Source organism: Cyrtonyx montezumae, unplaced genomic scaffold (assembly GCF_038088225.1).
Source record: "Cyrtonyx montezumae isolate F1298 unplaced genomic scaffold, pur_monq_1.0 scaffold_17, whole genome shotgun sequence".
Lineage (NCBI taxonomy): Eukaryota > Metazoa > Chordata > Aves > Galliformes > Odontophoridae > Cyrtonyx > Cyrtonyx montezumae.
Genome location: NW_027071903.1, coordinates 28,332,260 through 28,345,258, shown reverse-complemented (window position 1 = coordinate 28,345,258; position 12,999 = coordinate 28,332,260). Strand labels below are relative to the sequence as shown.

Genomic DNA, 12,999 nt, shown 5'->3' with positions numbered 1-12,999 from the left:
AGGGGCACCTACAGCTGATCAGGTGCTCAGAGCCCTGTCCAGCCTGACTTGGAGTGTCTCCAGGGATGGGACACCCACCACCTCTCTGGACAACATGTTCCTGGGCAGCCCTCTGTCACAGAATCAGAAAAGCCGTTGGAAATGTGTGAGGAAAATTCACCATAGTTCTTGTAGTTTTTGTTTCTTTGATTGCAACTGGGATTTAAGTTGATTACTTCTCTGTAAATTTCATAATCTTCCAGTACTTCCCTTCCCTTTGAGTCATCCTCTTCTTTTTGACACAGCACAGTTTATTGCTATGTGATTTCAAGGAATAAATGGTTTTGTGGGTACAGTTCAAAGTCTAATGTTTATAAAAATATTTCCTGCAATTGAAGGGTGAAAGCCAATGTAGCCAGAAATCTAAGTGGAATAGGCAAAGCAAAATTCTTGCTCAAATAATAATGCTATCTAGTATATGTACCACCCTCTTGGCAGTTAAAGTATTGCAAGTTCAAGCCCTTACAATTGTTCTTTTTGTCTCCTGCTAGGTTGGACTGAAAGTGTTTTTTGGCAGACCAGGCCAGTGGTTTGGAAATAATGATAATGATGGTGACAAAATGTCTGTCTTCCATGATCTGGATGGCACTGTGACCGGATATTCAGACGTTTTTGTGAGCAGAACAGACAACTACCTGCTTCGTCATCCTGGTTGTGTCACTGTCCCCCGCTGGAATGGGATGATGTGTACTGGGAGATTTGCACAGGTAAGGAGATACCTGCATATGCAGTGTCACTGTCTGTGTTAGGTGGGAGTCCCTGAATGCTCTGCTTGGTGTGATGGACTGAAAATCATTGAATACTCAAAAAGATATCATAATATTTTGGGTATAGTTTTGCTGCTTTGCTTTATCAGGAGTTGGTTTTTTAAGTATCTAGACACTGGATTTGTGTCCTCTGGTTTGCTATTGACTACATGGAAACAAGTTTGGGCACCTAGGAGACGACCCCACTGAATAAGGGTTTTTGTGCTTGGAACTTACATTTTCCTCTGTGTCTCTATGGAAATTATATTCTGGGCTCTGGCAACCTAACAGTTAAATTCAGAATTGTAAACAAGTAGGCATTTATATTTTTATGTCTATTAATACTTCCCCAATTATGGCAGTCTACGTGGTGAGACTGTTTTTCCACCATAGAAAATTTCCTTGGCTAGGTTTAGGCAAGCGTAAACATTTGTTTCTCTGGGATCTGTTACCAGCATTTTTCATCTAATCAGCATCCAGCAGAATAAGTGAAGTTCGCATTAACTTTATGGGTTTTGGGTAGAGAAATGTATGTGTGTGCAGTGCAGAAGAAACTGGACCCACGCAACAAGGTTTGATTAAATGTGGAGGACATATTTGATGGAGGATTTCAGCTTGACTTCAGTTCTCAGCATCTTCAGAAATGGAAGCTGAGTTCTTGGTGTTGTATTTCAGATGAAAAGCCTAAAAAATGAATTCATCTATGGAAAAAGATGTTTTGCTTTGATCCTAGTAGTTCTATTACAAAATATGTTTTTCTTTTCCTCTTCGTGTAGCTCTGGTACACAAGAACCTTTATTCTTTCCTAGTGCAAGCAGGTGAAAATGTCCTTTCACTTCAAGAAAACAGTGACACTACATTGAAGTAGAACTGGGCCCAAGATAGACTAGGGAAGGGCTACTTGGCATGGAAAAACAGGACCCAAGTTTTTCAGTTACGTTACAGCTGAATCCTTCCTGAGCAAATAGCCTAGAGTTTGGTTATTTTCTTTCTGCTTGGTTTCTTCCATTTACTTTTCTGCTCTTCTTCTGCACAAAATTCACCCGGAAAGGGGAAAACCTACTCCTCTGGCAGCGTTTCTAGTTCCACAGTATCCCAGGGACACACTCTCCTGAGGATATTTTAGTCTGGCAACTTGGCTTGACATTACCATCTGACTTCCCATGGCCCTTCCTCCTCACCATGGCCAAGGAGCACCATGCATCTTCCCCACGTGGTGTCTGGGAGCTTTCTGCAGCAGGAGGTGCTGAGAATGGCTTGTGCTTTGGCTTCGACATTGCTTTTCTCTGCCAGAAAAGGGCAGTGAGACCAGCTTAAGGTTATGAGATTTACACAGCCAGGAACTATCAGTCCTCTTTGTTCTCCCCTTTTGAATCTGTAGTGTCGGTATTGTCCTACCAAGAGCAACTTTTTTTATTTTTAATGACAGCTAAACCTCTCATGTAGTATAAATAAAGTGAGACTTTAAGGAAGAATGTCAGGATGAAGGAGAATGACAAGGAAATTTCAAAAGCTGCCAGTACCACAGCTTCTGGGGATCTCTGTGAGCCACCCGATCCCTCAGTGCCCTGCTGCTAGATCCTTGGTATCCCATCAACTTGATTTCCAGCTGCAGCAGAGGCTGGCAATAAAGTAAAAACGTAGGGAGAGGCCCATCCCATAGTTCTCTCCATGTAGGTGGGTGAGATTTCCAAATGCATTGACTTGGAGGCATCTCAAGACCTATGTTGCTTGTGGAAAATGTGAATGAGATTCCTAAACCATTTCTGTTTTTTTTCTCCTTCTGTAAAGGAAGTGCCTTGGCTCTCAGTGGGCAGTTGAAACTGCGCACTTACTGCTTCCTTGCAGACTACAGAGCAACTCAGGACAAATTGTGAAACTTTTCTTTTTTGGTACTAGTCCTTTTTTAAAATAGGCTGAGTTTTTTTGGCAGTAGATGCTATTTTCCTTTAGTAGCTTAAGAAGTAGCATAAAAGACTGCCGCTTAGCAAAATTAGTGTCATTTTTGAGTCAACAAAAATGGATTCTTTGCTAGGACTGAACATTTTAGGTAATTCTCCTTATTTTTTACCAGTTCTTTCCAGAAAGCCACCACCTTACTGTGGTCAGCTGAAATAGAAATAATTCCTCTTCTCCTAGCTGTGTTTGCAGTGTTTGCAATTGCAGTGACATGGCACCTGTAAATTACATGTGTTCAGCTGGTAGTGGTTTTGGCAATGACAGTCCTATAACTAAAGCAAACGAGATACAGTAGGTAGCAGTGGTGCTTTTCCATGCCCAGACAAAACTGTACAAGCCCAGTGTGCAGTGTTTGAGAAATATCAGCACTGTACAGACTGGGAAGAAGGAAATCTTGCAAAATATTTTTCAACTAGTTCTCTCCATACTTGGGCGAAGAGGCCCAGTTTTGATCTCTGATGTACACCAGTGGAAAATAAAAAGTTGTGCTGATGTCAGCAAAGCTGCTGTTATTTTTAGGGCTAAAAGTGGTCCCAGCATGTATAATAGGAATCAAAAATAGTTTTTCTTTATAATTTCGTATCTTCACTTAGAAATTCATAGAGAAAAATTGTTCTCCAGATAAATGATCCTTTTTTGAACAAGTGAATAACTAGAAGAGTAGATGTATCTCAGGTTTCTCATTTTTAAGAGATTTTACCCCAGTTTTACAACTGGCAGCACAGCAGGACAGAAACAGTGTCAAAGAAATCAAAACTTTCTCTCAGCAATGAAGATTTTCTGTTCCAGTACTTTGCATTTTGCTTATCTTCTTGCTGGCTATCCAGTTGAATAGCAGATCCCCATGAATTGCAAAAGAACTTATCTTCTCAGTTTCACAGTCCACTTGGGAAAACTGCCATGTAAGCACAGGGAAATCTGACACATCTTTTTAGCATGAAATGTTAAGCAGCTAAAATGACAACTGTGTTCATTAAACCATCAAGGCAAGTAGCAGGATCACATTATAAAATGTTTAACTAGCTCTACTTCTCCTACTCATTAGGTTGTAATTTCTTCTCTTCCTCCTCCCTTTCCTTCCCCCCAGAGAATGGGCTAAATGGGAAACATGGGGTGCCGCTTTCTGTGTAACTTAGTAAGTATGAGGAGGACCAAGCCACAGAGTCTGTGGCTGGAGAGCTGTGTCCAGTTGATGCAGGAGGCATCTCAGCCATTGTTGCATTTAATTGTGCAGTAAGCACATTGCAGCTGCCACCTTAATATTCTGTGTTTGTTGGATACAAATATTTGAAGGAAATAACATCAGTTTACAAGGATGGGACAGAAATGGTTGTGCCTTACCGAGAAAGACACAAGTGAGATATTATTTTGTACTTTCAGCGTTTATTCCTACTGTTCTTTATCTGAAAATGCTGTTCGGATTGAAAATTATTAATACATTGACGAGACTTCATGTCTGAAGGGACCTTTCTGGTCACCTACACTGACCTCAGTGCTACCAGATCAGTCTGGGGACGAATGGGATTAAAATGTAGTCTATTGTGTTGCACATAATCGACTTTCCAAATATGATTTTAATGTGAAGGAAAAATAGGTTTTCCTCCTTGGTTTCAGAGATAATAATAAAAAAAGTAAGTCTTTTATCAGACTGAAAAATTTATTCTTCCTCAATCCACGAAGAGTGAACAAATGGGCTTCATGGGATGCTGCTAGGAGGTTGTTTGGAGCAAATCACTTGACTGATGGTTTCAGCCATCAAGAAAATCTAGTGTTTAGTATGGTTCTGGGATCAACTTTAATCTCCAAGGATCTGTGTGGACGCCACTCAGGACAGACCTTCATCACTGAAGTGCCACAGGCAGGATTGCATTGGCATGAAAGAAGAAATGGACTGAATATCCAAGAAACATTCACTACTGCTTCTAGATTACTTTTTGATGGGAATCCTAACTTTTTCACTCAAGCATTCAGCATGAAAATGCTGAGTACAGGGGTGGGGGGATGGTTAGGCTGAAATGACCCATGTTTTGGAGGTGCTGAGGAGCATAAATACTATGCTAGGAGCAAGTGCAAGTGCAAAGGTCCTTCAGAGCATGACAGTGCAACCAGGGAGCAGGATTGGCAACCTCCAGAAATCTTGCAGCTTTACTTAAAGACTTTCTGAAATTTCCTTAAACATTTCCTGTTTTAACTGAGTCATAAATATACTTCTTCAGCTTAAATAACACCCATGCAGGATACAACACCTCTGTCTTCTGTCAGATGCATTTTGCTGTGGCTAAGGCATTATGTTCCAAGGAGAAAGTAATAGGAATCTGCCACTTTTGATGTGATCCACTAAAAGACAAACCAAATGTCATGGGAATATTTGCTTCTTTGCTGTGGAGTCAGCAAAGCAATTCCTATTGCATTTGAAGGATGGCTTATCATTAATGTTAGAATGTACTTCTAATGAATTCCATATATAAACCAGTGAAAAACAGTCTATTTTGCAGAGCTTTTATTCTGTGTAGACAAGAAAAGGAACGAGATGCTGATACGGAGATAGGAGAGGTCAGGGGCACAAAGTCTTGTGTTGGGAGGAGGATATCCTTGTGGACCTTGGCTCACCCTCTCCTAGTTTTGCCTTCAGTATTAAAATCCACTGGAAGACAGAAATTGAGATTAAAAATAACTGTGCTGAACATGCTCATGTAGAAGCTTATTAGAAGACATTCTTATTTTTGATGCAAACAGCACTATTCAGTGTTATGAAAGAGGGGGAGGAAGAAGGATTACAGTCATTCTCACCTGTTGTCTGTGCACTGGGAACCTATCAGGAATATGACAAGCTGTGTGCTACTTCTGTGTGCTGAAACCACTTGGTATGATGAGCTGTGTGTCCTTCTCCTGCGCTAGCATTTCACGTAGGGGGAAGCAAGTGAACATCATGCATTCAACCATAAAGGTAGCATCTGTCACATGAACTGGCTTTCATTTGAATCAAAGAAGAACAGAAAAAGCATAGGTGTTAAACTACAATGCCAAGGGCATCTGTTGGGTCCACAGACATAAGAACTCTGGTTGTAGCATATACAATCTTGTATTTCATCTGTATGAGCATAGAGTCAAGATATTGAATTTTAACCTGCCAAATTTAAGACTATTCTGCTTCTTGAGGGTGGAGGTGTGTATTCCATTGGGTAACTGGACCTGATACAAAGCCAGAAGAAACTGTTTAAGAATTTTTTTTATATTTTCAATGGAATAAAACTGTTTTTAAAGTGCAGTAATTTGAATTCATGAGAAACAGTTAATTAGTGATATTTCATTGATTAACCCTTGAGAATTTGAACAGTTAATATTTCCATGGAGCTGTGCAACTCATATCTCACTTCATGGTGTCCCCTCTAATAGCTGCAGATGCTATTTTTGTTCTACCTTTTTATTTGAACTGGAAATGTTTCAATCATTTTCCAAATGTTCTGAGCTCTCCATTGGCAAAACCATTTACAGGCAAGAATGATCAAACGCACATGTTACGGCTGAGCCTGGCTGTTTTAATGGACGTGTTTGTCATTTTCCTTTCACCCTCAGCTTTATATTCAGGCCAGGCGCCCTGAGAACCTGACCTTATCCATTGCCAGAGCAGCATACCACTCCCATCCATTGCAGTTGCAAGGCGTGAACAGAGGAGCGCCATACCAGCAGTACCAGCCAGTAGTCATGCTGGAGCAGGCTTATATCATTCAGTGGAATGGCAGAGCACCTGAGGATATCATCCTGTACCCAATCAATTTCAACAGGTACTGCACTACATTGCTAGAAAATGTTCTATTTTAAAATTACTGGAGTTACACAGTTTTCCTGGGATCTTTGCAACTGACCCTTGGAGTGTTTTAGCAATTTGTGAGAGCACCAGAGTGAGGTGTTAATGGCTGGCACTTGTTGATGCAAAGAATTGCCTTTGCTTTTTCTTTATTCCAACTTTTTTGATGTACATAGCTGTTTTTCTTTCCAATAAGTTTTGAAACACAGTCCAAGTAAGTCCTGGCCTGTTGTCCCTGAAATCTCTCCAGAAGAGCCCTGGCTCTTGTTCATTTGTTTGTACTAGTTGCATATAATTTATCTCCCATATATATAGAAAGCAGAAGTCATCACAGAAGTCCATCAGAATGTGAACAGAGCATTGTATCTTCTAGAATCCAAATAGTACTGCAATCTCTGTTTCCTTGCTGATAACATTTTAAAACTTTAGGATTCGTTACAACAAAATTGCAGGCTGTGCTCTATTTATTTTCCATGTTTTTTCCATCTCATCTAACGTTCTATAAAAGGTATAGCCATTTTAGACCTGCCTTTTCCCCTTGCAATCTATTTCATTTTATGTAATTTCTTTTATGGTTTCCAGTACTGGTTCAGGACCAGTGTTCTCCTTACTTCAGTGAAATTATTTGTGCTTTACAATGGTACAACTTCTAGGAGAGTCCTCTAATCTGTTTGGTTTAACTGTGATGTTCATAGCCATGGTTAACAAAGAGTTGCTGCAAAAGATGAGAACCACACACACACAAAAAAATCCTTGTCTGTTGTCTTGAGCTCTGCCGTTTCCGTGGCTTCTCAGCTTACTGATAACAAGGAGTACAGGAAAAGGACAACACCATACAAACAAAATGACTGCACGCAACCAAGCCACGTGGAGGCTCAGATTTGCAATGTAGACATTAAATAATTGACATAAAAGAAGTCAGATTCACAGAGGACACGAAGAAACATGTACCACTGGTAAATGTGGAGGATTTCCAAGTCTGTCCTGTGTTATCCATCAAAGCCTACACCTGTTCTCTGCTTCTCTAGCAGGGTGTCACTGCCACGGTTATAGTTTAGTAAAGCTTTTGTAAAACATTGAAAAATGGTGTAGTTCCCCTTAATACTGGAGCTGAAGAAATTTGGGGAAAACACTATTCCAGCCATGAAGCCTCATGGAAATGTAGCTGAGAAAGGCAGCCTTACCTCTTTAGATATCCCCATTTTGGTAAGTGTTGTGTAATTGATCCTCTGGATATAAAGATTAAATGGCTACAGGACCATGACCAAGTCACTGGAAGATGAGTGCTTGGACATTCCTGTCACAGAGGAATGACTAGAACTAAAGCACTCTATTCTGTATGAATGTAACTTCATGCACTTTAAAGAAGTGCAAAACCCATTAGTCACTCATGGATAAGCTGTTTTGCAATTATTATCTCTTTAAATAATTAGCTACTTCCTTGTAATTGAGAGCTAAGTCTTCTGCATCAATATACAATGGTTGCTCAGTCACTATGCCAGTTAGTACATGCCAGAGCTTTGGCAAGTACTTGATCTTCAAATGCAGATTCGAATTTTAAGGCAGCACTGTGTGTTTGATAAAACAGCTTGAATTTTAGCCCTTGTTCAAGCAGCAACTTAGCTAACTTTTACTATTGATAACCACTGTGTGTTTGTAGTTCTCTTTGTCTTGTGTGAAACCAGTTAAGTTGTTTGAACAGGGCAAAGGTTTGTAGACTTTTCTGATCCAGAAACAGTTGGCAAGGTGTGTGTTTTGAAAAACTGTAGAAGGGAAATACACTGTAATAATGAAAAAAATGTAATTTTGATTTATAATTTTACTTCATTTCACTACAAGAAAGATATTGACTTGACAGAAAGCATTCAGAGGAGAGCACTGACCCTGGTGAAGGGATTAGAAAACAAGTGTTAAGAGGAGTAACTCAGTGGGTAGTGGGAGTAGTAACTGGGGCTGTTTGTTCCAGAACAGGGAAGGCTGAGGAAACATTGCTGCTCCCCCCAGCTTCCTGAAAAGAGGCTGCAGTGAGAGGTGTCAGCCTCCTTCCTCAGAGATAAGATGCAAAGAAATGGCCTCAAGTTGCTCTAGGTGAGGTTTACACTGGACATCTGGAATAATCTTTTTTGTAGAAACGGTTGTTAGTTGTCAGAATGGGCTGCCCAGGGAGGTGGTGGAGTTGCCACCTCTGAGTTGTTTAAGGGATGTGTGGACATGGCACTCAGGGATGAGGTTTAGTGGTGGATGTGGTTATGTTAGTTTGATGGTTAATCATTTTGAAGGACTTTTCCAACCTAAATGGTTCAATGATTCTATGATTTAAAGCATCTTGCAATGAAATAGTTGAGAATGAAACCATGTCACTGTGTGTCTTAAGGGTGACAGTGGTGAAATATGCATACAATAACATAGACAAAATTCATTCCCATGGAAGCAATTGAGGCGAAAAACAAGATACAAGAGCTTGAAGGAAATCAAACGCCTGCTTAAGCAGTTCCATGTATGACATTTATGGAATGTATCTAATCATTTTTTGAGTGGAAAAAATCTCAAATTGTGAAGCAGAGTAATCAGAGGTAGAAAATCAGGGACAGCTTTTACCTGTTTCAAGTGTCTATTTGCTGTCTGTACTTTTTCACTCTAAAATTCTGAATAATCTGCCAAAAAATGAGCTCAGCATAGTTATATCTATGCAAAACACATGCGATGTGAGACAAAATATGTTTGAGGAATTTTACTAGTGATACTTTGTGATTATTAATTTCAGACATAGCCTTACCGAACAACCTAACTATTTTTAGACTTGTCATTGTAAAATGATGGATAGGTATATTCAGGATGCTGCCTTCACAGCTAGATAGCCCTCATTCTTCTGGAAGGACTTTCTGTGCTGGCTACAGGAAGGTCAGAGGGGAAATAAGAAATTTGACAGGGAGATGTGTACCAGGACTTGGACCTCTTTGGAGGTCAGGAAGGGTGCTGATGTTGGATATTTGTGTGATTCACATTTTCAGTGCTTCCAAAGTGCTGTAAAAAAAGCTAATGAAAACAATTCCAATTTAACTGTTTACTAAAAGACTGGAACACCAGGATTCCTCGTGTGGGCAGGAGGTAGGGATGCGTTCACAAGGCTCAACTGAAAATGGCAGTGATGCTTTCTGCAGCTGTGAGCCCAGTCCAGGGAACTGCTCAACTATTTGCTGTGGAAGAGGACAACTTTTGTTCCTTCTGTGGTGGCACATGATGGGTTGCTGCAGTGTGTGTGTCTTCTGTGCACAGATTCAAGACATGTTTACAGTACTTGCAGAGTTTCAAGCAGTAAGGATGAGAGCTTCATGAACAGTGGCCTCCAACTTCTCCGTGGGTTTCATCTCCTTGTAGAAGTGGTGTCCATCTCCTCAGAGCTGCTTTTGTGTTTTCTCTGTCCTTGTGCTTCACAGAAACATGGGAGCCAGCTGTTGAGTTAAGGCCTTTGCTCAAATCTGCTGTCTATTTCTAGAAGCACAAAGGCCCGCGGATGGGTCAGGATTGGTGAGAGAGGAGGGTGAGGCTGGAATGGCAGGAGGAGCGCCTGGAGAACGTTATTTGCTTGCAAGTGCGTGCCACCTTTCAGGTGCTGAAAAACAGTAACAGGATTGGCCCTTCATAGGGTGAGCAAAGTCACAAATGGAGTCCGTCAGTTTAATGACAGGGGCTTTGTGTGTGTGCAAATTCTGTAATCAAAGAAGAAGCTAAAGCAAATACTGTTATCAAAGGCACAGCGCTGTTCAATAAATCAGCCAGGCTTATTTGTGTTATCAGCTAATCTGAAGATAAGAATTAAATCTCCCCAAAGCCCATATCTGAAGTACAGTGTAGTGAGTTGTGCTGTCAAAGCAGGCTGAAAAGTAGAGGCAATTAAATTAAACATTCCTTGCTTTTTATGAGCACAGGCAAATATTGCTGTACTTGGTCTGGTAAGACTCAGAAGGAAGAGTTTTTCCTTATTAGGGCTCTCTGCTGAGATTTGACCCAGGGAATTTCAGGAGATGTGAGCAGGTACAAAGGGGATATCATCTTTTTTATAAGTGAAATGTCACAGTGCTGCAAGCAGGGTTAGGGTTAGTACAGGGTTCCTCAGCACCCCTGGCCAATGCTGGCCCTAAGGAAAAGTTCAAGGAGCTTTCCCCATGCTGCCTTCACCGGCACTCTCTCATCTTCCCATGGAGAGGTACAGTGAGTCTTGTAACACTGACATTTCATGCCTTGTTGCTAGAGTTGGATCCTCATGAGAGCTTTTCCTAAGATTTATTTGGCAGCAGAGAGCCAAATCTCTTGTCAAGAGCAAATGAAAGAGCAGATTTCCATGTGTGTGCTTGGGCACATGTCCAGCCTTCCCCTTGCTGCAATACTTGTGCACGGACAACACAGGTGCAGGGTGATATCCCTGTGTTTTCTAGGCTGGTGTTCTGCACTACGGCTTGTTACCTTGTTCACAAGGAAATAATCTAATTATCTGAAAATTCAAGAGGCTGGAATGAGCTTGTGTCTAAATTCTGGATTAAAAACAGTGGGGACTTTGGGCTCTGAGTGATATGTGGTCCCCAGGATGCTGTCATTCCTCCAAAGGTGGAGGTTTCCATGCAAGCAGACAACTTACACAGCCCATGCACTGAAACTCCAGGGGACTGGTTCTGTTTGTCTTTTTTCAGGGCTGTGTTAGATGGGTGTTTTCCCTATGGCTTCTTATTCACTGTCAGTCTGATTCATACTTTCAGCTACTTGTAATTTTTTGTGATTAAATTCTTTAGCGATGATAAGGTTTTAGGAAAACAAAGATAATGAGACAAAGCTAGAACATACTTGCTTCAGATTTGCCCTGTTTATGGAGATTTCCTAAACTGTTACTTTTTCAGATTAGTTCCAAATGTGCTTTTCCTTGTGCTTTGCAGATTGACAAGTGGATAGGATGATGAAATTAATATTTCAAAGTGTGGCTAACAGTTTAAGGCTGTGACTACTTCCTTCTTACTTGTACGTAATATGAGCACTGACCCCGATCTCCCAGATCCAGATGTAACATAAGTAACACCAGCACTATTTCCAATCATAATAACTAAAGTGCTGCTTGGGTTTCATAGCTTGTTCCTTCTGATAACATCTGTAATTCAGAGTTAATCATCCACACAAAGCAGAAATCAGATGAATTCCCTTCTGTCTATTTCAATTGCTTAAATTACCCACAGGCCAACAAGTGGGTGAAAGCCTCTAGACATCAAAAAAAAGAAAACAACTAGAAAGAGGCTGAAACATTTGCCAGAACACTGGGTTACAGACTGAACTGTTTCAGTATGGCCAGGCTAAACTTGGTGCTGGCACTGTAATGTGTGGGTGATCCTACAGCCATGTCTTTGTCTCCCATTGGCAGCCCTTGCTGCTTTCTGTTCTCTATGGCTTGTGCTTGTCTAGGATTAAAAAGGAGCGCTGATCATTTTAGTGAATGAACTAGAGCAGTCTGGCACAAACAAGTCATCGTATGGCTGCAGGAAGCCAGGCTGTTATTAAGGTTGGAAAAGAGCTCTAAGATCATCTAGTCCAACAGTCCTTCTACAATCAATATTGCCCACTAAACAATGTCTTTAAGTACCACATCTATGAGTTTCTTCAGCAGGACCATATGTCAGAGCTTTGCAAAAGACAAAATTATTCTTTTTACCTAAGGAGGCACATAGGTAAAACTCACAAAAAAGTTAATTTAACTGAAGAGGCGTCCTATGCCTTTCAATTTTAATGTCATTTCCTGAATTGAGGCAAGGCATTTAAATCCCAGCGCACACAACTAGTTAGCTGAACATGTACCTAACTTCCTACTAGTCTCCCAGCACGGTGCCTCTTAGATTTGTCTAGCCTTAACAACAAAATCCTGAATTTAACTGCTGGATGTCTGCCTAGTGACAGGTTGTTACTGGGGCGGGAGGGGGGGGGGTGGCATTAATGGACTTGATTTGAAGAGAGAAAATTAAAAAGGAATCTAAAAAAAAAAAGAGTAGGAGCAGCAGGGAGACAGCAGAAAGTGTTGGTAGAAAGAAGGAGGAGAGAGTGGTGACAACGTAGCCCAGGTTCCTTGCAGCCCCTTCCATTCTGCTCAGCACTTGTGAGATGTGTGAGTATTTCTTGCTTCATTTTCCCCACCAATGATGGGCTGGGAGGTGACTGTCCTGAATATGGATTTTGTGTCATGGAGGCATGTTGTTGTGAGGTTGAGAGAAAAAACATCAGTATCATGATTAAGATAAAGGAACACTGATATTCTGCTATTTGTTCTTGAGAAGGGTCAGAGGCTGAGTGGTGTCTTTGCTGGTTTTGTCTTCTGAAGTTCAAAATTCACCCTGTGAGAGGCAAACTTGTAGAAGAAGCCTGTGAGGATTTTTGCTTGGCTCCCATATTGTGAACAGGAAAATTATGAACTCC

At 40.9% G+C, this 12,999-nt stretch overlaps 2 protein-coding genes across 2 annotated transcripts in view; both read left to right on the top strand.

Moving 5' to 3' along the window:
* The window catches only part of CEMIP (cell migration inducing hyaluronidase 1), a 100,050-nt gene that overhangs the window by 18,541 nt on the left and 68,510 nt on the right, over positions 1-12,999 (top strand). The gene's annotated exons all lie outside the window — the stretch shown is intronic.
* Positions 1-12,999, top strand: part of LOC136047294 (inactive cell surface hyaluronidase CEMIP2-like) — a 47,726-nt gene that overhangs the window by 22,882 nt on the left and 11,845 nt on the right. Inside the window, exons 17-18 of the mRNA XM_065734353.1 lie at positions 531-746; positions 6,321-6,529. Coding sequence (XP_065590425.1) covers positions 531-746; positions 6,321-6,529 — 425 coding nt within the window. The remainder of the gene's footprint in view (positions 1-530; positions 747-6,320; positions 6,530-12,999) is intronic.